The following is a 26099-nucleotide window of genomic DNA, read 5'->3' on the forward strand; positions in this document are numbered from 1 at the left end:
GGGATATGGTCTCCTTAAATGTGTTTGTTACAGCTTATTTGACTCATTAATCAGGCATTGAACAAATTGCATTTTATACCCCAAATGGGCTGGTCCACATCTTTAGATCAGACCTTAGACACTCTTAGTTCTGCTTTATTGGTTTTCACTTCTTATTTCTAACCCCTAGAGCTAAAAAGACTTGAGGGGAAAAACATCAGAAAAGTAGGAGAAAATAACTGTTTTTACCTGAAAAATGAAAACATTTTAGAGTGTAAAGCTTTCTAAAATTATGCATTTAAAATACTTAAGATAAAGAATTCCTACATGGCTATTAATTCAGGAGGAAGCAAATGGACAGGTTTCTTTAAATATTCCACTACATGATTTCTGGATTTGATTGTGAGGGGGGAATGGGAAGAGGTCTTTCCCATAGAAGATAAGCCCCTCACAGACAGAGACAGTGTAGTGTGCCTTGCACAAAGTAAATACTTACTGTTTTCTGAATTAAACCATTGGCATCTAGCGTGTTACAGGGTGTGGAAACTGAGCTGAAGGCAGATAATGTGAGCATCTAAGAAGAGCTGGTGGAATAGGCTGGCTCCCAAAAGCAGTCTATGAGCAGTAAGCACATATTATGGGGGCAGGCACTTGTGGGAATCTTCAGAAGATTTACAGAGTCCACTAGAGAATTTGGCTCAGGCCCTATACCAGGGTGTTATTTCAGGTGATTCAGTGTGATTGTGCTCTGTATGTATTACTGTTGGAGGTAATCACCACCTCTATGTGTATTTTAAATACACTTTGGTGTGCCTGCTAAAGGACAAAGCAAAAGGGTTTCAGGAATGTGACAGGAATGTGACACTTATTCTTGCCTAATAGAAAAAACAAAGAATTTCTAGGCTGCCTGCAAGAAATAATTAAAAAAACCCAAACAAACCAGGAAGATATTCCTAGATAGGACGTGGAAGGAAATTAAATTAATGCTTTTAGTTGTATGCTAGAAGAATGTGTCAAAGGGGAAAGATGTAGACACTAGATAACATGAAATCCTGAGGAGTACTGCTGTATAAAAAGTCATGAGGTTCTTCCCAAAGAGGGTGGACCTGGACCTTCTGAGGAAAAGGCATCCCATGCTCCAAAGAACAGCACGGAGTATGCACTGGAACCAACAGGTACAAACCCAGGACTGGACCACAAAGGAAATGAGTGGTGGAAATTTTTAAGACCCAAAGAGAGAGTGAGATTTGCCTGCTACAGGGTAAAGAGGGAGCCACATGTACATATGACACAACAAAAGGTATGCCATCCTCTGAGAAGATACAGCCTAGATTTAACTGGGATGTATCAAACCTGCCAACCACTACTTCTTCGATATATGTTGGAATGAGGATAGCACCAGAAAGAATTTCTAGGGATTATAAAGTTCTTGGTGAAAAAACTGGGGTGGGGGGTGGCATGCACCCGGGCATGCACCCATAATTAATGAAGCATTAATTAACTTTTCTCTTTGGAAAGGAAAAGAAGGATATTGGAAATAAATAGCTGTTAAGCTGAAAAAAAGGATTTTATTTTCTTGTCTACGTGTTAAGACAACACAACGATGGAATCTTAGCCAGGGTAAAAGATGCCTGTACTTGATGGAGACTTGCTGATCTCATCAAGAAAGGATTAAGCTGAAAAGAAAGAGAAAGGCAAATATCTCTCCATAACTGTTATATACTGAAGACAAATACCTCTACATAACTATAACTATTGGATGGCAACAGATATGACAAAGAAAAAAGAGTAATGGTAGAGAATATGCCCAGTAATTTAGAGAAGGTGACTGGAATAAAGTACTGAACTTAGAATTAGGAAATCCTGAGTTCAGATCCTATCTTAGCAACTCATCAGCTGTGTGACTCTGGGCAAGTCACTTAATCTCTCTTAGTCTCAATTCTCTTGCTGGTAAAATGGAATAATAATAGCACCTCCCTTACAGGATTGTTATGAGGATCAAATGAGATAATAAATGTAAAGCGTGTTGCAAACTTTTAGGTCTTAGATGTCTATATACTAAAATATAGCAGATGGATAACCTTAGAGTGAACAGGAAATTTTAACACAAGTAGAAAAATATGATTAAGACTTAACGGGATAAGACTCACAACCAGAACATGGCAATGCAATGCCATAGTTTATTCAAAAGAAACAGATCTGACAGAAAAAAATGAATGTAGGACTATATGTCAAAAATATATACATATACTCGGATGGAAATCTATGAACCTAAAGCAGGGGAGGTTATCTAAATGCAGATAAAATGAGAACTACAGGAATATACTACGCACGTCATGACCACAAGACAGAAATGGATGATGAGTTCTCAATTCATGATGGATACAAGATATCTGGGGGCTTTCATTTCCCTAGATAGTGAAAGCTGACCATTCAGTTATCTGGTGACCTTCTCTATTGACAATTTCATCTTTCAAAAGGAAGAAACTTCAATGAGAAGAACTGCTGATTTGATCTAATTCTTACCTACAAGAAAAAACTAGTTGATTGGGGGGATTAATCGGCATTAAGGGAGAAAGTGACTCTGTTGAGTTAGAAGTGTGATTACCAAGGAGGGGAGCACCAGACAAACTTCCGCTTCCAGGAGCCAAGATGGCGGAGTAAAAAAGGTAGTCGCTCTCCTCCTCCCCTACCAACCTCTGAAATCTCAGAAAACATCACCCCAGAAAAAACCCTGGAACAGTTGAACCAGAAGAAAGATGGGGTGCAGCACTGCAGTAGTTCAAGTAGCTAGAGGGTTTAACGGGAAAGGCCCCTCTTACCCTGGGGAAAGGAGAGTAGTACGGAACCAGGAGTTGCCCAGCCAGCTAGTGGAAAGACCCATTTTAGCACACCAGGAAGAGATTCTGGTGCTTCGGCATTCTACACAAACGGGTCTCCCACTGCCTCAACAGAACTAAGGGAGGCAGCACTGCAAGGGGCCCCAGGCAGATAAACACCCGGCAGCACCCATCTAAGAGGAGCTGAACAAAGCTAAAGGAAAGGAAAAGCAGGCAACCTAGATTTGCCTGAAAGTCACAGCCTTGATGACTCCAGTTCAATACCAGGTAAGCTGCCAGAACCCTACAGCCTCCAATTGCCAACATAAGAGGCCCCAGCACACAAAGCCAGTGACCAAGACTTAGGCTCCCAACACAAGAAGCTTGGGTCAGTGCCCTCTGCTCCCCAGCAGGAGAGTATAATCTCTTTAAAGGCCAGGGAATAAAGAAACACCATGAGTAAAAAGAAAACGTACAATTGATGCATATTATGAGAAAAGTGAAGAACAACACAGAAATTCTGAAGAGAACAACATTGTCATCAAACCCACATCTGCAACATCAAAAGGGAATATGAACTGGTCTGAAGCCCAAAAAGCCTTCTTAGAAGAGCTCAAGAAGGATTTTAAAAGTCAAATGAGAAAGGTAGAGGAGTCCTCAAAAAGTACAATTGGCCAACTGGAAAAAAAGTACACTGAAGAAAACAAGGGGAGCACCAGACTAGTCCAAATTATATCTTAAAGTTTAACAAAGCAGATTTCAATAAGTTCAGGGCAAAAACAGGTTTGATATGATGGCCTGGCTCTAAAACAGCAATTCTTAACCTTTTATGTCATGAACACCTTTGGTAGTCTGGTGAAACCAATAGATTCCTTCTCAGAATGACATTTTCAAATGCATAAAATAAAATACACAAGAATACAAAGGAAAGCAATAGATTTAAATATATATGTATGTATGTGTGTGTCTGTATGGATATATGTATTTCATAGACCCCAGGTTAAGAACTCCAGTTCTAAAAGAAAAAAACAGCTGCCCAAGGGAGATAGGAGAAGGAGACTGATAATGAAACTCTGATGCCATGATCCCGAAGAGGAAGGAATGGGGGAGGGGAGGCAGAAAAAGAGACAGATGTGGTTGCACAGGGACTATTCTCTGGAGCCCTGATTTTAAAAGGATGTACACAAGTTATGGAAGCAATTTACATAATCAAGGACAACTACAAATGACTGACACCAAGCTAAGGCACTTGAGTCATGTCAAGAAGACTAAAGACAAGCGTGAATTATGACTTACAGAAAATGTTAAGAACAAAAAGGACTTTGTAAATCCAATGTTTGAAGAAAAAATACCCAAAAAACAAGGAAAGCCTACGTCCAATTCACCAATGAGAAAGAACTAATTCTATTCCTATTCTGTTTCTACATTCTGTTAAGGAGAATGATCTTCTGATTTTTTTAAAAAAAAATTGAATTTTAAGATAGGTGAGGCAACAGAGATGAATTACATTAAAGAGTGCTGAAAAAAAAAAACTGCAGAAATAATCCATGGACTAACACTAGCAACCTTTAACAAATGATGATTAAAAGAGGGGATGGACAAATGTCCCAATCTTCAAAAATGGTTAGAAGACAGATTTTACACACTATAGACTGGTGAGCTTAAAATTCATTCTCAGAAGAATTCCATAATTAATTGTTATAAGTGAAATAGCCACAAGAAAACAGTGTGGGTTCATTAAGAACAAGTAATGTCAATCTAACCTTCTCTCCCTTTTTGACAGGGTTACTAGACTGGTGGAACAGGAAAATCTGTTACGACACAGTATATCTAAATTTCAGCAAGCCAACTTAACAAAATCTCTCATGATCTCCTTATGAGCTGGCTGGCAATGCTGTTAGATGGAATCATAACAGGTTGAGTTAATGGACTCAAAGAATGGACAAGTGAGCTGGCTTTGTTCTGTTTGACATTTTTTGGCAGTGTCTTGGGAAGATCCATTTGGCATGCTGACCAAAGTTACAGATGACAGAGCTGAAAAGGACAGCTAATACGGTGGACAAAAGATTCAAGAGATAACTTAATAGACTGTCTTTAACAAGAGCTCATTTAATAAGGATAAATGTAAAATTAAAATTTAAAAACCATTTGCAAAAAGATATGGCTAGATAGCAGTTCACGTGCAAAAGACTTAGGGGTTCTTATTGATTCTATGCTAAATTAGAGTCAATAGTGAGATAGATCTGCCAAAAAAAGGTTAATTTGATCTTAGGGTGGCTACATTAGTAGAAGTATAATGTACAGAACAACAGAGCATTTATATTCTGATTAGATGATATCTGGATAGTTTGTTCAGTTCTAAGTACTAAATAAGGGACATTGACAAACTGTAATATGTCTAGTAGAGGATAACTAACATCTTAAGGGGACCAAAAACCATGCTATATAAGGCAGGTAAGTTGAAAGAAATAAAGATGTTTGGCTTGAGGAAAGAATGATTTAATGGGGAAATATATCTGAAGGACCATAAAATGGAAGAAAAATTAAATTATTCTCTTTGGTTCCAGAATGCAAACAGAACCAAGAAGTGAAAGTTACAGAAGCATATTTCAGCTCAAATGACTAAGGAAAAACTTCCTAAGAATAAGAATTGTTCAAAAACAGAATGTGCTGCCTCGGATGTAGAGGTGTTTCAGCAATAGAATGGTGGCATCAGACATGTAGCCCGCAGGCCACATGCTGCCCAAAACACTCCTAAGTGTGTCCCAAACCAGATTAAAATGTAGTTCCTATCTGACTTTAATGTGTTGATGTAGTATAAAAAAGGAAATATAGGAACATGCATGGTTTTCTAAGTCAATATGTGGCCCACAGGGATCTATCCCTATGTTCAGTAGTCCCCATTTCCATTTGAATTTAACACCATTAATACAGGCCACATTAAACTACTTGGAGAAATCATTCCAAATCTGGCTTAGAAGAAAAGTTGGATAGGACTATCACAGGTTTCCTCCAAATAATTTCTAAAAACAACAAAGGAAGAAAACTATCTGTGGTATTAGATTTTTCCATTTCCTATACATTAACGAAAAGTAGACCATTATAAGTCCAAAATACAAAAGTGATATATAGCTCAGTCCACCACTGTTATAATTCAACTCAACAAACATTAACTGTTCTATGTATTTATATTATTATATGCAATATGTTCTGCAAGAAGATACAAAACCAAACATGACATAGTCCCTGCTTCCCACAAACTTCTATTCTACTAGGAGGGTCCACCATATATGCATATGAATAAATACAAGGTAGTCTTAGAAGGGAGAGAATGCTAATGAGTTGGGGCATCAGGAAAGACTTCATGGAAGAGATGGAATTTTTGCTAAGCCTAAATAGAAGACAAGGATTCTAAGAGGCAGAGACGAGGAGATCAGCCAAGGCAGGGGTAGGGGCTGGCCTGAGGGAAATCATGGAGATGAGAGACTGAATCTTGAGCTGGGGAACACCTAGTAGGCTAGTTTGGCAGTAATGTGGAGTAAATGAAGGGGAATAATATTAATCACTCCATAAGCATTTGTTAAGTAAGTGCCTTCCAGGAATACTAAAACAAGCAATATGAAATAAGTCTAGAAAGACAGGTTAGAGTTAGACTTTTAAGTATGTTAAGTGTCAGATTGAGGATTAAAAAAAAATTCTAGTAGAGGCAATCTGGGAGCCATTAAAGATTTTTCAAGGTAGGGAGTAATAATGGTCAGACCTGGGCCTTATGAAGACTATTCTGGCAGCTCTGTGAAGGACAGATTAGGAGAGACAGACTAGTAGCAGGGAAGCCAATTAGAAAGCTATTGTAATAATCCAGATAAGATGTGATAATAGTTTGGACTAGGATGGTGTTGTGGGGCAGATATCTGAGATGTTGTGGAGGTAGAATCAACAAACTCGGCAACTAATTAGGATGGAAAGTGAGAGAGATGGAAGAGTCAACCATGACTCTGAGATTGAGAACCTGGGAGGATAGAATGGAAGAGGGAATGACTGGAAGAAAGCCCTCCACATAATCATGCAGGGATAGAGGAGAAAATAGTTCTAGGAGAATACACAAGATGAATTGTGTTTTGGACAAATCACAAGAGAACAAGTTGTTGGTTTTGTTGACCGACAACTTTTTCTTTTCTTTTCTTTTTTTTGGTTAGGCAATGGGGTTAAGTGACTTGCCCAGGGTCACACAGCTAGTGTTATGTGTCTGAGGCCAGATTTGAACTCAGGTCCTCCTGAATCCAGGGCCCGTGCTCTATCCACTGCACCACCTAGCTGCTCCTGACTGACAACTTTCTGAGTTGGCTCTAAAAAGAAAGGAAGTAGCTGAAGCAATTCTGAATAAATAGCAGATGGGTCCACACCCAGTGATGTAGGGGGATAGATTCTGAGTTGGAAGATCCAAGTTCAAATCTTGCCTCTGCCACTTACTACCTGTGTGACCTCAGAGAGATTAGGCATACTTCATTCACTTCTTTGGATATCAGTTTTCTCCTTTGTAAAATGAGGGGTTTGGACTAAATGAATTCTAAGGTACCTTCAATTCTAAATCTATCATCCTATGTTTCCTAAGTAATCATTTCAAGGCAGTGTTGGGTTTAGCAAAGAACATGGATTACTGTTAAAATCATTATCACTGAAAATGAAAGTGGATTGACCAAAAGGTCTTAATTCACAAAAATCTAAATAAGATTTTCTAGTTCAATATATTAGAAGGCCTGATGGAGCTGGGGACAGATATAACATTAACTTTTAAATAAGAGAAATAGGAAGAAGAGAGTCTATTGACAATAAAGCAATATGAAACATTTTAATTAAGAGTTCCATAAAAATAGTAGTTTTAGGAGACATCAATTAAAAATGGAGGGGCAGCTAGGTGGTGCAGTGGATAGAGTACCAGCCCTGAAGTCAGGAGGACCTGAGTTCAAATCCGGCCTAGGACCAAACACTTGACACTTACTGGCTGTGTGACCGTGGGCAAGTCACTTAACCCCAATTGCCTCACAAAAAAAAAAAAAATGGAGAGGAATAAATTTGAAGTAGTAAACTAAGAGGCACCTCAGAATCCTACCTTTGCTACACAGCCTCTTGGACACTGCTCATCTTAAAGACTTACTTCTAAAACCGAACACAGACAGCAGCAGCCTATATATAGAAAATACCAGGGCCACTGGGTCTCTGGAGAGGACAGCCATCAAGGCTGCAATTTCTAACAAGTCATTACTAGCTATTAACTTTCAGCTAGACCCTCTGCAGGAAACAGAGGCAGGCTTCCAAAGGAGTGAAATATGTGTTAGTTATTTAAAACCTGTGGTTTTTTTTCCTCCAGTAAGATTATTAGTTCAATGCAATTCCAGACTTCAAAAAAAAAGAAAGAAAAATAACTTTTACCTGAGCACCACTACAATTGGGCTTTCACTTCCAGTTACTACCATGAGTCCCTTCCAGATCATTAAAGCTGAGGAGACAATCATCCCAAAGTTGAGTACTTGATAATATAGCTGTAAAAACAAAAGAGATGAGATTAGTCATAGCTATGCTTATGAAAGAAGATTATCCAGTATCCATGATACAATTTCAAAGAGATCCCAAGCAATTGCCTTCAGTAGGTCATTGAAGTTCAAAGATTTCCCTAAAAATGGTTAGTACCACATTTTTTTTTGGCCTATAGTTTCTCTCCCAGAAGAACATTCTTTCTAGTCCTACACAATTCCCTCCCCCTTTTATTAACCATTTACAATAGCAGTCTCCTAACCCAGTCTTCCTAATAATTTCAATCTTTGCTCATTCCAAATCTTTACTACAAGATTAAACTTTCATCAGGTCACTCTCCTGTTCAAAAACCTTCACGACCCTCCTGGACTCTACCATTTTAACCTTATATCTCCTACTAGCACTCTATATGAACTTTTTACGTGGCTCAGCAGATAGGGCATTAAACTTAGAATGAGGAAAGCCTGACTTCAAATCTAGCCTTAAGACACTTATTAGATGTGTGTCCCTGGGCAAGTTACTTAACCACTCTCAGCCTTAGTTTCCTCATCTGTAAAATGGGGATAATAATACCTCACTCCCTCAGTTGTTGTGAGGACAAAATAAGAATATCTGTAAAGTGTTGTAAGCCTTAAAATGCTTTATAAATACTGGCTAATATTATTACTTCAAGCAGACTGAGTAGCCATTCCCTATGCCCCAAGCACACCCCAAGCATGTAGCTCAAACTCTGGGCCAATTATCCTCTTAAGTTGGAATACCCTGTGTCCCATATAGCTTACGTCCATGACACCTGACATCTTCACCGAGCTTTCTCGTTTTCTGGGTATGTTCAGATGCATCATCTCATTTGAGTCCCACAACAATCAGCTACTTCTGGGAAGCTTTTTCAGAACATCCCAGGTCAAGGATCTTTCCTCTTCTGGTCACTGAATGTCCACCACTTCTTTTGCACTTAATCCTAGAACTCAGGAGCTAAAAGGGACCTGAGAGATTATCTAATTCCCTTAGATAATCGGTCCCTGCCCAATTCCCTCAATCTTATAAGAAAACTGAGGTCTGGCAAAGTTAAATAATTTGCTTATAGTCTACAAAGCTAGTTAGTAGTAGATCCTGAACTAGAGGTCTAATTATATAGTAGAGCCATTAAAGTAAGTACAAGTAGATCTGGAGAAGGAAGAAGTCAGTATAAGTTGGGCAATCAGAATGGGAGTTGGGACTTGAACTGTGGCCTAAAGAATTAGGAGACTTTTCAGATCCTTTATGCTCTAAACTGTTGATTCTGTGATATGTATATAGGCAGAGAAAAAGGGAGAAGGAATTTCAGTATGCTATTGGATAAGTACACTGAAGGAGTAGCATTTATTAAATGATTAATATGTGACAGTCATTATGCTAAGAGCTTGGGATACAAAGACAAAAAGAAAACAGTCCTTGTCAAGGAGGTAACATTCAGTTGAAGAGATCCTAGGTGAGAAAATGTGTGTGTGTGTGTGTGTGTGCCTGCACTAGCGCACGATGTTGCTCGTCCTTTGTTTTCAAAGAGGACCAATGACATCCCAGGGGGATGTTTTGACTTGCTTGTGAACTGGATTTAAGTGAGGCAGAGTTGCACAAAGTCATCAGCTTCACACTCTCTCTTCCAGAGTCACTGAAGTCCAGGGGCAAGACAAAAGTCAAGATGACTGGTGTTGGCCCGGGATGCAGTGGATGATGACCATGGTGTCTTTGATGTCTGACCAAGATCTAAGCACTCCATATCACCTGCTTCAGTTCATTTGATCATTCTGCCAGGGGAAATCTTCACATGCTTGAGGAGTAGACACCCCCTTAACACACTGATGGGTTTCAGGTCGGTCAGTTACCCTCAACCTAGTTTAACCTGTATGCTGAGACAGTTTTACTGGGGTGTGGCTGCTACACCCCAGTGGACACCAAAGGTGGATAAGCAGCACTGAAAAGGGCTCGGCAAGCCCTCAGACCAGAGGTGCTAGTCCTCTCTGAACTATCTAACTGCTAATATATATATGTATGCTGATACACATATACACACATATATATGTTACTATATTATATATCTGTCATCAGGATTGAGATAATAAGTAGTTCAAGTTCAGTCCATGGGAAAGGGCAATCTTCTCAAGGGGATGCAGAATGCAGGGTAAGGGGGAGAAAGAAAGAAGCGGGACAGAGGAAGGGAAGGGGAAAGAGAAAGAGAAAAATGAGTAGGGAAGAAAGGAGAGAAAAAGAGGGAGGAGGGAGAGAGATGAAGGTTAAAAATTCTATCACATAGTATACTTTATAATAATTTAAGTACAGAACCGGGTCATTTCTCCATCTCTAGGATGACCCTAACCATTCATAATCAGAGAAGAGCTCAGGAACCCTGTATTCTACAAATGTGACTTATTTTGTACGTTTTGAAAAAGTTGCATATAAACCATAGCTTGAACAAAATTAGAACACATTAATCTGATGAGTCAAAGTGGTTTTTTAATGGTTTAATATGAGAACTCTTTCTCCTCCTTCCTTAATATTCTCTTCCTTTTCCTCAAAGGAGTCATAGGATACTCTAGTTCTAGAAAGCATCTTAAGGGATCATCTAATCTAAACTTCTTAGCTTATAAATAAGGATACTGAGGCTCAGAAAGGGTAAATAGCAAGTCAGAATTAGTCTGCACTTGAATCTTAGTCTCTTGGTTCTAGTTCTCCCCCTTTCCCTCTTCATCACTATCATAAAAGATATACTTAGCCACTAGCCTTCCTTATTTTCTGGCTGGATCAGCATGGCAAGTTGGTTGCCACATCACATAACAAATATGACCAATGTTTACCAATCTGTATTATGCTGGAGATGCCTTATTTACTGTTCCTGGGGTTAGTGGAAAAGAGCTAAGGTAGTAGGTGGATAGCCTTTCACAAATAGTTAAGTTTAATTTGGTATCATTAGCTTATGGAAGCACCGAGGACAGAGGATTTAAGAGAGAGGGAGCATGGTGTGGTGAAATATGAACTGACATTTACATACTGTTTTACGATTTATGATGCACTATATGTTACTTACATTCCATGAGGCAGGCAATGAAGCACTAATCCAATTTTACTGATGAGGAAACTGAGGCTCAAAGAACCTCAGTAATCAAGAGAGCCAAGTAGCAGCTTGGGACAGTGGAGAACAGTAGATTTGAAAGAAGACAGCAGCTCCAGGCCTAGGTGCCCCTTTCTGGCTCTCTGACCCAGGGCAAGTCAGCCTGGTTCCTTGGGTCCAGGTAGCTCATCTATGACATGAAAGGCTAAATTTGACAGCCCCTGAGATACCCAGTCAGTTCTAAATCCAGGATTCTAGACTTCCTATAGTCATATAACTAAGAAGCATCAGAAGCAGGATTTAAACAAGTCTCTCCTAAATTTCAAGGTCAGCTCTCTTTTCACTACAACATACCAGCTCTGTCTACACTGTGCATAGAGGATGTCTGAGTTAATGACCCAATTTCACTAGAAATTAGCTGTGTGACCTTGAATGAGTCATTTAACCTCTACCAGACTCAGCTTTTTCATCAGTAAAATGGAGATAATACTTGCACTACTTCCTTACAGTTGTGAGGATCAAATGAAAATGTGGAGGTAAAGTGTTTTTTTCTTTTTGTCATAAAACACTAAGAAATTACAAGTTAAATATGTAAATACACCAAGGATCTGATTTGATTTTGTAGGGGTGGGTATTCCTCCCACAGATCATAATCATTCTGCAGCCAATTTGGTGTTCAGGGTTCTGAATGTAGCCAATGTGGTCCCCTGACAAATCTGTACCTAATGCCATGATAAGGCCTGAGAGGGGACCTTTGGTGAAGGATAAGCTATGCAATAGCATACAAATTATAACAATGTTGAATGGAAGCAATTCTATTGTGTTTCTTTGCACTTTCTTGATACTAGATCAGCCTAAGCAGCATTCCTAAGCACCAGAAAAGAATGTGTTTGCTGCACCAGTAAACAGGAGCGTGGTAACAAACTCTACCACATAAATTTCCACAAGGCTCCTTTGGAATGTACATTTCAGGTTTTTCTGTATATTATTTTTCTTAGTCTCCTTCTATCCCTTGCCCTGGGGTGGAACAACAAATAGTACCACGAATGGAATCTTTCACATATTTGATAAGTGACAAATCTACTATAAATATTTATAAAGCAAACCTGGGTTTAACAGGTCTTATCAATATGCACTTAAACTATTCATACCAATTAAGAATTACAATATAATTATCTGTAACATGGAAAAAAAAAATCACCTTATGTGTTTCACCTTACTGTGATTATTGAATCGCCAAATCCAATGGCCTTTTCTCAATCCTCATTCTCCTTGACCTCTTTTTGCAGCCTTTGATACTCTCTCCTCCTTGATACTCTCTTCCCTCCGGGTTTTCAGGACATCCCTTCTCCTGCTTCTCTGCCTGCCTATCTGACTGCTTCTTCTCTGTCTCCTTTGCTGGATCCTCATCTAGATCATGGCCTCTAACGGTCCGTGTGCCACAGGGTTCTGTCCTGGGCCCTCTTCTCTTCTCCCTCTGTACTACATCACTTGGTGATCTCATCAGCTCCCATGGATTTAATGACCATCTCTATGCTGTTGATTCTTAAATCTACCTATTCTGCACTAATCTCCCAGCTGACCTCCAGACTTGTGTCCCCAATTATCTTTCAGATGTCTCCAACTGGATGTCCAATAGACCTCTCAAACTCAACATGTCCAAAACTGAACTCACTATTTTCCCCCTAAATACTCCATCCTCCACCAACTTCCTATTACTGGAAGGCAACGTCATCTTCCCAGTCTCTCAGGCTTACAGTCCAGGTGTCGTCATCAACTCAATAACTCTTAGCTTCCAAATCCAATCTGGGGCCAAGGTCTGTTGATTTCACCTTTGCAACATCTCTCAAACACACCTCCCTTCCTCTGCTGTGACACTGCCACCACTCTGGTGCCTGGACCCCTGCTGGGTCTGCCTGCCTTAAGTCTCTCATCACTCCAATCAGCCACCAAAGGCATTTTCCTAAAGCTGAGGTCCAGACTATTCCACCCTCTCTCCTAACTCTACAAAATCCTGTGGCTCCCTCTTGCCTCCAGGACCAAACCCAAAATCCTCTGTTTGGTGTTCAAAGCCCTTGATAACCCAGACCTCTCCTACCTTTCCAGTCTTCATATTTAACCTTATTTCCTGCCACCTACTTTTCAGTAGGCCTCTTTGGTGATCCATGAACAAGACACTCCATCTCTGGGCTCTGGGCATTTTTTCTGGCAATCCCTCATGCTTAGAATGCTCTTTCTCCTTATTTCTGCCTATTGTCTACCCCGGTTTTTCAAATACAACCCCATCTCCTACAGGAAGCCTTTCTTAACCCTTCTAAATTCTAATGCCTTCCATTTGTTAATTATTTCTTATTTATCCTGTATATAGGATATGTACATATACATCTTTGTTTACTCATTGTATCTCCCATTAGACTGTGAGTTCCCTGAGGTCAAGGACTGTCTTTTGCCTCATTTTGTATCCTCAGTGCTTAGTACAATGAAAACGTTTACTGACTGACTGAATGAAAAGATCATATTTCCTGTTCATAAGTGACACTTGAAATATATTAGCCAGATGTTGAGACCTTGAAGCAACCTCAAGTGACTCCCACTGGGAACCTAGGAGTGGGTGAAAAGGGCACCCAACACCAATAAATTAGCTGTCCATGAACTTTGCTCTGAGAAGGCCCTCACTTAGAGCCTTACTCTTATTTAAAACACAATTCTAAATCATTATCTGGTTTCCCAGTCCACTATAGATTAGAAGCGGCAAATTAGTATTAGGGGTAGGAAAGGGGAAGAAAGTACAACAAGAGACAAACTAAACAAAGCAGGAAAAAGAACTCAAGATGGTTAAGTCTATGTGGCTGTTTGGCATGGCAACCAACAGTTCTACCAACCTGGAAAGTCTGAAGTCACCATAGTACAATAATTCAATGCTTATAATGAAGAGAGCCTGAGACTTCAAGAAAAACAAATCTTATTTAATGAACAATGAAATTATTTTTTTAAAATTTCCATCACAAGTGGTTCATTAATAAGTTTTATTTTTTTGTGAGAGTTTTAAAATTTAAAAAACACAACAAACTTTTGGTGCTTAAAGAGGTAAAAATTACTTATTGAAGCACAAGAAAAATCAGAACATTACAATATTCTCCAAATTAAACTTCATTTTATTTCAATATGTTCAATCAATGTATGTGGAGGATCCCTGTACTTTAAAGGAATCTTACCATGAATCCTTTGGAAAAAGAGGGAAAAAACCAAATGCAACAAAGGTTTAATTTGGAAAGGTCTGCAGCTTTTTAATAAAAATTAAGATTTCCTTGCAGGAGAGAGAGACATAGCCACTGGCTTGTTTCACAGGGAACTGGAGGAAAGGATGGACAAGTCTGAAGTTATCGTACCAGCCATAGGCAACTCCCAGTGTGGAAACTTCCTCCAGGAAAGTAGACCAGCAACTATTAACTCATAGTTCAGTTACTTGCTCAGGATCACAAGGCTAGGAAGGATTTAGACTTGACCTCCTAATTACTACAGCACCAAATTTCCTTTCTTCTAAGAAATACTGAGATGCAATATTTAGAAACTACTTTAAACTCTTCACCCAAAGACATTAGAATGTGTCCTCAGAAATGTTTTGCTTTATAATCAACAGGACTTTTTTTTCACCATTTATGAAAACGTGAAACTTAACCCCAGTATTGGTTATAGTCAAGCATTTCAATTTAAAATTTTAAAAGCATATACACATTGTCACAAATCAGCATGTTACAGTGGATAAAGCCCCATCTGGCATTTAGGGTTAGGCTTAGGCTCCTAACCTAAACAGTGCCCTAGGTAATTCTCAGACTATGTAAGTCAAAGCAGGCACTAATCTGCATGGGTAAGAGTTCCTAAACTGGTGAAATTGCAGGTGCCGTTCTCAAAAGCATATACATTAAGACAGAAAAAAAATTCACCACCAATTCAATTCATCCAGTAGAAAACAAGAAGAGCAACTGAAATGTCATTGCTTTTGTGTATGTAAAAAAGATTACAGAATCCAATTAAAATCAATCTTTGGAATCACATTTTATGAATTTGTAGATGAAATTCAAAATAACTTCTCAATAGCCACCTGGCAAAGGCAAATAAAGTAGTTTTTAAAGGGTGTTGAAGTTTTTAGTGGTGTAGTATCAAGGGTACAGTGAGGGTTTAATTCTGTAGGAGATTCTGTTTTTGCCATTAGGAATCACTGATCACCACAGAGGTACACTGGGAAACCGCTACTGCCCAAACTACCACGCCCTCTTTACTCCCTGCTGCCAGCTAAATAGTGGCTATAAAGGGGAGTATGTAATAGATGGCCATGTAACTCTAAGGGGATCAGGGAAATAGAAGATATCTGATAGGATAGCTGCTTCTCATACATTCAGAGTGAATAAAGAGGGTTGGAAAAATTATGGGCTAGAGAATTCTGAATATACTTAAAATGCTGATTTAAAAATATGTTGCCTAAGTTTCTGGGAATTTCCAGGCCAGTTTTCCAGAAAACTTCAAATGAGGTCACAATATTTAAAGTTGGAAGGAACTTATTAAATGATCATAGATAATCTCTATGAAAGCACATTATATTATTAAGTAATACCTGAGATCTACCTAGCTTCTTAGGAGTCCAAGGTATAGTATACTACAGAAAAAGGAGGAAAAAAGTATGGGAGAGACATGAGCAAAATACTTCTCTGCTCATTTCATCTCAGCTGATTCCTTTGCAAAAACCAACCAAGAAATATTTACTGAGCATCTACTCTTTTTAATGCACTGAATCCAGAGAGGTAGAAGATCTGATCTCTACCTTTAAAGGAGCTAGACTATGAGATAAGAAAAATGAAATAACATGGTAAAAATAAATAAGTCTCACAGACAGTGTTAGAAGAGATCATTTGGGACTCAGGGAGTCATGCAAAGTCTGAATAATATGTAAAGAGGGGCAGAGAAGGCTTCTCAGAGGTTATCACATAAGAAACTACAGAGGGCAAAAAAAGCACAAGAAATGACCCCACATTAAGTATACTGTTTTGGCTATACCAGGAGGTTCATTTAAAAGGAGATAAAGCTAGAAAATTAGTATGAAGACACTATAGAAGGCCCCCAATACCAGACTCCTTACTCCCTGCTCCTTCGTGTGATGGGGAGATCAATCTACCTTGTACACTGGCACTACAACCAGATTAATGACTGTATTTCCTTCTTATTTAAGTAGTAAGCTGGCAATCATGCTATATCAGCAAAATATGAGAGATGAGAATAGTTTAGTGTTGTAATAAAAAAAAAATTTAATTTGTACATGTGCCTATATTTAATGATATGCAAATAATTCAGGGTAATTAAGCAAAAGTTAAACTGTCCATGGAATTTACTTAATTAATACAACCAAACAAAATTCTTTAGTTTTTCCTCTTCTCATTTGGTTAGTTCTTTGATGTCTATCATCAATGTCTATGTTAACACTTTTCTGACTTCACGGAAAAATGTCTTCATTTTTCAGGTACTCACAGAAGTCCTGAATACAACCCTGGTAATCAAGATGCCCTGTTTGCTCCCTGCCCTATGATGTCCTCGCCCTTTTTAAGGGGTCCCTTTAGTAGTTAGCAGTGTCAGCTGTTCCTTGGTAGAGTGTCCCTGGGTGCAACTGAAACTTTAAGCCAGGAGTCTGTGGATGGTCTGGCTGAAAGCAACTACAGTCATTATGGTGTGACAGGAGGCAAAGGAAACCTAATCATGGAGTGGGATCAGTGGGAGAAGGAAAGATTGAAAATAGGCCTTGGATTCCTAGCAACTGGAAGTCATAGGGCAGAGAAAAGAGCAGGAGATGGGAGTGGAATCTCTCCTTGACAGATCTGTGGTCAAGCCAGGTGAGCTTCTATCCCCCACTCTCCAAATCCAAGGAGATTAAGAAAAGTGTATTCCTACTCCTACTAACTGTAACAGTAGTAGAAACAAGAAAGCAGAAATGATTTCATCAATAGTGATGAATCAGAGTGCCTCAATATTGAGTTCTAGAACACAATCTAGTAATATATAAATAAGTTTGCAGCAAACAAAAGAGTCTACACTGTTATGACTTGATGATTGTGTGCTTAAGACACCAGTATTAATCTTCTTTGATAGCTGCATCTAGTATGGCTACCAGACCCAACACTGAATAAAGCCTTATGATTTATGCAAAACTGAAGAGCTTATAATTTAGAAACTAAAGGTCAAGATCCTTGGAAGCTAACACAGAACCTAAGGACTTTTTAAAGGGCAGTACCTTATATCTCTAAGTGAATACAAGGTCACATTTGTGATACTGCTCCAACTCTGAATCTTAAAAGCAGCTGAGATACATGTATAAATAACTATACGGAATTCTAAATACTGTATCATGCACAAATCCACCAGATCAGTGTCGAATAAAGGTCTGCTACTTTGTCAGAGATGAAGGACTTAAGTTTGCTACAACCATGACACACAGAAGCATCTCATGAATCCTGCAGCTGATAGCACAGCAGAAAGGATGCTGCAAAGCAGTTGGGCTTGGGGCCAGCAGTCCCAAAGGCCTCTAGAAGACTAAGTAACTAGAAGCTCCTTATATCCAATGACTCTGGGATCGTCTCGGGAAGGGGATTAGGAGACGGTCCAGACTGGTACATCCTGCCACTCGCCACCCACTTGGAGGAGTCTTTGGGCCAGCCCACCTCAACTTGAACTTTACTGGTTGAATTGACCCCCACAGGCCCCGAGCAAGCAGAGGAAGTTGGGTCTGAGATAGGATAAACTGACCTCAGAAACCAAAACAAAATCTTGTAATGTTAGAGCTCGAAGGCCCTTAGAGGTCACCTGGTTCAGCCCTCTCATTTTACAGACGAGGAAACTGAGACCCACAGAGGCGAAATGACTTGCTCAAGGTCACACAGGAGCAAAGCCAAGATTGGAACCCAGGTCCTCTGCTGCCAAGTCCGGGATGCTATTCCACATCATAAGTGCCTCTTAACCGGGGGTGGCGGAGGGGTGGCGGCGGAGAGCGCCCTCCCTCCCCCACCCCGAGGCAGCATTGGGCCAGGTCGGGGGAAGCCCGGCCCCTGTCTCAGCCTCGGGGGGCTCCAGGCTGCCTCTCACCCCCAGGTGGCCAGGCCGAAGGTCGGCCGGCCCCGGCGGCCCAAGGGGGAGGGGATAGAGCGGGGAGAGGAGGCGGCACGGCTGGAGCAGACGAAGGGCGGGAAGAAGGGGAAGGCGGGCCCCGGGATGTGGGACCCGGCCGGCCTCACCTGCCGCTTGTTCATCCGCCGCACATCGTCCAAGAAGTCCAGGGACAGCATGGCGCGGGCGGGACGGAAGCGAGGGCAGCGGCTGGACCGGCGTGTAGGCGGTACACACTCTGGACCGCCCCCCGGGTGCCCCACGCTTCCGCTTCCGGCCTGCAGGGGCCCACCCCGCCCTGTAGGACGAGGGAGGAAGACAAAGGGAAACGGAGAGAACGTGCGACCTAGCCCTACGCAGGCCACGCCCACCCTGGCCCAAACACACAGCCCCACCTTCCATAGCTAGACAGCGGACTGGGAAAAGTTGGGTGCTGGAAAGTCTGCCCCGCCTCCTATGGTTCCGCCAATGACGAGGAATCATTCTTGCCTCGGCTCTTCTTGGATTGGCTGAGGGGTGGGACGTTCCCCGCCCAGCCTGGGGCCACACATTCTTCGCCCCTTACCTCCAGGCTTGGGTCAAGATAACCCTGGCAGTAACTGCTTGAAGTTAGCACCCACGGGCTCTGGGGTGGCGGGGTGGGGGTGGAGGATGGATATAAAGGGTGGTTTCCTGTGCTCGTGGGACTGAAGTGGGGAGGGACTATACAGACATAAGAGCTCAGATGCAGTACTGAAGCTAGCTGAACTCAGTCTGGAGGACGCTTTACCCAACTTTACACTTGGCTCAGCTTCTCTTCCCGGGCAAGCAGGCGGGGCAAACTCCTCTCTCAGGCATCAATCATTTTCAAGGAGTGGAAGTTGTCTGCATCAATGCAGACGAAGATCGCTTCAGGTCTCCTAGGGGTAACTGTGGCCAAAAAGTTCATCCCCTGCGGCCAAACTGGTGACAAGTCTTTCCCTGAACTCTACATGGAGGTTGCGTCTATCACCGGTCAGTAGCCACAGCCTATCCAGCTTTACGGACCTACCAGAGCAAGTTCTGTATGGAGAGTGGCTGCGCCGTGGACAGAGGGCGGGACTTGGAGTCAGCAAGATCTGGGAAGAAGAAAGACTTGGGAAGCAGGAAGACCTGGTTCTCAATCTTGCTTCTCAAAGATATACTAGATGTGTGACTCTGGTCAAGTCCCTTAACCTTTCTCAATGTTTCCTTATCTGTAAAACAGGGATCATTATTATGATAATATAATAATTACGATATATAATTAACTATATATAACAGATAATATTTATATAGAATCGAATATAGAATAAATGATTATATAATTATTATGGTAAAATGAGCAAGCACCTCACAGGGTTGTGGTGAGGCTCAAGTGAGATGTATTTTATGCATATTTATACTTATGTAATGTAGCAATAATAATGAATAATCAGTATGTATGTATAATTTATGCTTATGTATCTGTAATACAACACTTTGCAAGCCTTCAAGCCCTGTAAAAATATGAAATGTTATATCCCTCCTCTGGGTCTCAGCTCCTCATTTGCAAATTGGGGAGACGGTGGGATTAAAAAGTGCTCTCCTAACTTTTCACAGACCCTGCTGTTGGTAAAAAAAAAAAAGTGAGCACACCCCCATGTGTATATTTATCACTTATAAATCACATACATGAACTAAAGAACTAGTAAATATGTACATTATAAAACACAAAAATGGACATTAGGAAAAGATAAGATAAAGATGAAATAACATTTGATTCAAGAGCCACTGGAGTTTACTAGGGGAGTGACATGATTAGATTTGTCCCTTAGGAAAATTGCTTTGGCTTCTGTGGATGAGTTGGAGAGGTGAGACTTGACATGAGGAAATCAATTAAGAGTCTATTGCAGTGGTCCATGGGAGAGGTGATGAAGAACTAAACAGACACTGAAGAGAAGGGAACAGCTACATGGGACATTTTGACCATTGATTGGATATATGAGGTGAGGGAGAAAGAAGAGTCCAGAATAATTGAAAGGCTGTGTGATTGTAAGGACGATAGTGCCTTCAAAAGACATATGGAAGTTCAGAAGAAGGGTGGCTTTGGGGGAAAGATAATGAAATGGGAAAGATAATTTATGACTCATCCTGGCCATAAAGAGTGAATTAGGGAGCTCCCTCACCGGCAACACGCTCAGAAGGGAACAGTCTTCCGATGAGGGGTGCCTGCTACAGCCGCAAGGTGCCAGCGTGAGGGGCAAAGTGTGGGAACCAACCGCGGGAGGGTGAAGGGACCAGGGGAATTTTGCCTGCTGTTGCAGGTATATAGATCACCGGTGAGTCAACTAATATTTATTAGATTTGCGCCTAGTATGTGTTAAACGTTAGGGATACCAAGAAAGACAAAAGAAGGTCCCTGCTCTCAAGTTCACAGTCAAACGGGGGAGACAACATGAAAACACCTATGCACAAACAAAAAATACAGGATAAATTAGACATGACCTACAGAGGAACGGCACCAGCATTAAGGTGCATGGGAAAGGATATTTGCAGAAGATGGGACTTGGAACTGAAAAGGGTTCTTATCCTGCTTAGAAAATATATATGTATGTATATGTATATATATATTAATAAACAACTTCAACACAATTGATTTTCTTTGTAAGCCTATTTATTTTATTTTATGCATTTAAAGAACTTTTTTCTGAGAAGGGGCCCATAGGCTTCACCAGACTGCCAAAAGGGTCCTTGACACAGCCTCTACAGCAGATTATAACAGCCTTAAGGCGCCCACGCCCCAAAAACCCAGGAATGTCTGTGGTTGGGGGGGGTGGAGTGGGGAATTATTTAGGAGTACGGCCTAGCTCAGTATTTTCTAGGAGGTGTGGGGCGGCTGGGATTTGAATCATCTTCCTACCCTCTCATTGGTTGATTACAGACCCCCTGGGGGCGGTGTCAATTCAGGCATTTCTGGATATATTCCATCGCCTCCCACATTGGTGACCATTGGACCATAAGACTCCAAGGTTGCTTCTATATTCAAACCTCTGAGACCTGGATGCCAGGTATGTACTTATTGGCCTCACTGTAATGAAATGCCAAATTTTATGGTATAGCACTCACTTAAACTATGTCAAAAGAAGCCAATATCAAACAGTAGCAAAAGGAATAATAAATCCAAGGGACAACATTGGTACTACTTTTACAAAAATTACTGTGTATCATCTCCGTGACTTTTATTCAATAATAAATAGCAGAAGGATACAATTGCAACCACTTTTTTTTTTTTTAACATTGTGCTTATTTGTTTTGGGGCTTTGGAATGTTTGTTTTACGTTGTTCATAATTAGTTTTGTCGGAAGAAAAGGTAGTACATTTTTTAAAAAAATGTATGGCATGTATGGTAGAATGGAAATTGCACTGGCTCTGTACTCTTAGGACATGGGTCAGCTGTTCGGTTAAACATTTACCAGTGCCTCCATTACCTGAATTCCCCACTCCCCTTTTATTTGCATGCTGCTTCACAGGGAGTACATGCTGAGTAAAGCTGTTGAATCAATTACCACTGTCTGGGAAATATTAGGAAAGGTTATATTGAGGTGGAGATGGGGCTTCCTTATAGATAGCCAGAAAGGAAGAAGAAGGTCACAGAAGAAAGAATGAGCACTCCATATAGAGGAGTCAAGAGAAAAAATATTGAGGAGTAGTAGAAAATAAGTTTAGATAGGTAAGGTAAGATCCAGGTTGTAGAGAGCCTTGAATGTCAGTCCTTGGGGAGTCATTTTGGATTCTTGAGAGGGTTAGGGTAACATACTTTCAACTTAGTATAGGTTATTTTGAAGTTGCCAATTATAAAATAATGAATATAGATGGATAAGAAAAGTTTCAGCAGCTAAGTGACAAGTGGATAGAGCACTTGTCCTGGAATCAGAAAAACATGAGTTCAAATCCAGTCTCAGACACTTCAGACCCTGGGTAAGTCATTTAACCTCTGTTTGCCTTAGTTTCCTTATTTGTAAAATGGGGATAAAAATAGCACCTAACTCCCAGGGTTGTTGTGAGGACCAACTTAGCACAGTTCCTAGAACACAGTAAATGCTATACAAATATTAACTATTATCATTATATGTGAGATTGATAGGTAAATTATGAGAAAAATATATCCCCTTCATTAGTACAAGTTTTGGAGGGTTGACTGTATTAAGCAACCATAGAGCTTTGGGAATCAGTTAAATGGGCATTTTGACCCACATCTAATGAGCTGTATCTTTTTGAGAAAGTCACCCACTTCTCTGGGCCTCAGTTTCCTCACCTGTAAAATAAGAGAACTGAACTAGATGATCTCTCCCAGCTCTAGTGTTCTATGTAAATGGAAAGAAAAAAAGCATAAAGTCTTATGTAAAATCTAGAATTTGAGGCAGTTATATAATATGCTTTAATATAACATTACAACATATGATATATGCAATAATAAAATATAACGTCCTATTATTCATACAATATAGGATTATATTTGGCAGTATAATAGAAAGAACACTGACCTCTTTAGTGTAATGAATCCCTTGAATCATGAACATTATAATTAAGGTGAAAAAATTCATTCATTAAACGCTGGAATGAGGGGACACCCTTTATAGCTTCAGCCGGGTAAGTTTAGAACAAATAAAAGGAAGTACTATTTTATTATTTGATGTTAGTTAAAATTTGTGCAGTCAGGGCAGAAGGCTGTGGATTATTTGTACTTCTAATTGGGCTAGAGCAGGCTCTTGGTCTTTTTCAGTACCAAGCTAACCAGTGAATTAGCCTCTCATTCTGAATCTGATGGAATTTAGTATTTCTTTTTTTTTTTTTTAATTTGTAGGCAATTGGGATTAATGACTTGCCCAGGGTCACACAGCTAGTAAGTGTCATGGTCTGAGGTCGCATATGAACTGAGGTCCTCCTGACTTCAGGGCCCGTGCTCTATCCACTATACCACCTACCTGCCCTGGAATTTAGAATCCATTCCTTTCTCATTTCTCTCAAAATATAAATTCTTCCTGTTTAGACATTCAAAGCGCTTTATAACCTGCTCTCCTCTTTCCAGTCTTTTTATATCTAATCTGTTATATGCTCTTCCATCCAGTGATACTGGCCTCTTTGCTGTACCCGGAACAAGACACTCAGTTGCCTAGTTCTGGGCATTTTTTTCCCATGCTTGGAACTTTCTCCCTCCTCATCTCCATCTCTTGGCTTTTTTTTTTTTAAATGAGGCAATGGGGGTTAAGTGACTTGCCCAGAATCACACAGTAGGTGTCAAGTGACTGAAATTGGATTTGAACTCAGGTCCTCCTGACTCTAAGGTCAGAGCTCTATCCACTACACCACCTAGCTGTCCCCTATCTCTTGGCTTTTTCTGGCTTCAAGTCCCAGCTAAAATCTCACTTTCTATGGGAAGCCTTTCTCAATCCTCTTTAATGCTAGTGACTTCCTTGTGTTGATTATCTCCAGTTTATCCTGTATAATCTTGTTTGTACATACTTATTTGCTTGTTGTGGCCCTATTAGACTGTGAGACCCTTGTGAACAGACACCCTTTTGCCTTGTATCTTCCAGGGCTTACTTAGCTCAGTGTTGTTATTTGGTTGTGTCCTGCTCTTCCTGGTGGTGTCTTCTTTTTTTTTTTTCTGTTTTTTTTTGTTTTTTGTTTTTTTTTGGTTAGGCAATGGGGTTAAGTGACTTGCCCAGGGTCACACAGCTAGTAAGTGTTATGTGTCTGAGGTCGCATTTGAACTCAGGTCCTCCTGAATCCAGGGCCAGGCCTCCATCCACTGAGCCACCTAGCTGCCCCCTGGTGGTGTCTTCTTGGCAAAGATACTGGAGCAGTTTGCCATTTCCTTCCCCAGCTCATTTTTACGGATAAGGAAACTGAGGCAAACAGTGTTAAGTGGCTTGCTCAGGATCACACAACTGTTAAGTGTTTGAGCCCAGGAAGATGAGTCTTCCTGACTCCAGGCCCAGCACTCTTATCTACTGTGCTACCTAGCTGCACATACCTAACACATAGTAGACACTTAATAAAAGCTTATTGACTGACTAACAAAGCAAACTTTTACCATACCATGGGAATCCTTCAGGATATTGATCTGCCTCTTCTCTGAACTGAGTTTCAACCACTTGGGAGTACATTTGTGGTAGTGAAAAGGGGACTGGACAGGCCCTTTCCCCCACAGATGGTGTTTCGGGGGAGCATCATCTAGGCACTTTTGGATGCATGCAACTAATGATGTTGGTTGCACAGTGAAAGAGACCTTAAAACAGGGATTCTTGACATTTTTTGTCTTGGAAACTTTTGACTTTCGGTAAAAAAAACAAAACAAAACAAAAACAAAAACCTTTTGGTAAAAAACTATGAACCCTCTTCTTAGTCAGTCAGTAAGCAAGTATTTATTAAGTGCTTACTATATGCTAAGTACATATCAGAGGCAACTAGGTAGACCAGTGGATTGAGCACTGGGCCTGGATTCAGTAAGATGTGAGTTCAAATCCAGTCTCAAGATATGTCCAAGCTTTGTGAGCCTGGGCAAGTCATTTATTTATTTTTTAATTTTTAATTTTTAGGCAATTGGGGTTAAGAGACTTACCCAGGGTCACACAGCTAGTGTCAAGTGTTTGGTCTGAGGCTGGATTCGAACTCAGGTTCTCCCCATTTCAGGGCCAGTTCTCTATCTACTGCGCCACCTAGCTGCCCCTGGGCAAATCATTTATCCTGTCTGCTTCAGTATCCCCAACTGTAAAGTGGGGATTATAACAATAAAGTGCTTAGTATAGTGCCTGGAACACTGTAGGCACTACATAAATGCTTATCCCTTCTCAGACCGGCCTCTCTTCTCCTCCCTCCCCCAAGTGTTGGGGACACAAAGAAAGGCAAAAACATGGTCCCTGCCCTCAAGGAGCTCACATTCTAATTCTCACAATAATGTTTGTTACCTGCTTTCATAATGGAAGGAAATGTGTATTTCAACTAGAGGTTAGTAAAAATGAAGATGTGGTTTTTTTTTCCCATCCAAATTCACTGAGGTTAAATAACTGCCTTAAAGATATAATCTCACTGTTACAGTCAAGAAAATTTTCTTGGTGCCATTACTGTACTGAGTTATTGATTTTTTTTTCTTCCTTGATTCATTATCTTTTCTTGTTCATTCATATGAAAAGACTTTTAACCTGCAGTCAGAGGTCACATTCCTTTTCAAGGTTAGTCACACATTTGACCTCAGGTAAATTATTTGACCTCTGGGTCTTATCTCCACTTGAAAGTCCCACAATCATTTCAAGCTCAATTTGTAGACTCTTCTGTTGGTTAACTTTAGATTCCAAAATGTTGCTGAGAGCAGGGCTTTGTTTTTGCTGGAAACTTGTCAGTGGTTCCTAGTGTTGTCCATAGGGGTAGGAAGGTCTGCTGGCACTAACCACCTCCGTAATGTGGATGGCTGGGGATGAAGGGATGAACTGCTGAATATAGCCCTGTCCCAGGATCAAGAATAATAGCTAATAATTTGTCACTCAAGTAACATT

General features: G+C 40.5%; 1 protein-coding gene across 2 annotated transcripts in view; it reads right to left on the reverse strand.

Annotated features, from left to right (window-relative positions):
* The window catches only part of SEC11A (SEC11 homolog A, signal peptidase complex subunit), a 34580-nt gene extending 15777 nt beyond the window's left edge, over positions 1-18803 (reverse strand). Inside the window, exons 1-2 of one of the 2 annotated variants that reach the window (XM_027851391.1) lie at positions 18693-18803; positions 8229-8338 (exon numbers count right to left, since the gene is read on the reverse strand). In XM_027851391.1, coding sequence (XP_027707192.1) covers positions 8229-8338; positions 18693-18743 — 161 coding nt within the window. In that variant the 5' untranslated portion in view covers positions 18744-18803. The remainder of the gene's footprint in view (positions 1-8228; positions 8339-18692) is intronic. The other variant, XM_027851390.1, reaches the window with a different exon arrangement.
* Between the last annotated feature and the right edge of the window lie 7296 nt (positions 18804-26099).

Source organism: Vombatus ursinus, unplaced genomic scaffold (assembly GCF_900497805.2).
Source record: "Vombatus ursinus unplaced genomic scaffold, bare-nosed wombat genome assembly UNPS02009205.1, whole genome shotgun sequence".
Lineage (NCBI taxonomy): Eukaryota > Metazoa > Chordata > Mammalia > Diprotodontia > Vombatidae > Vombatus > Vombatus ursinus.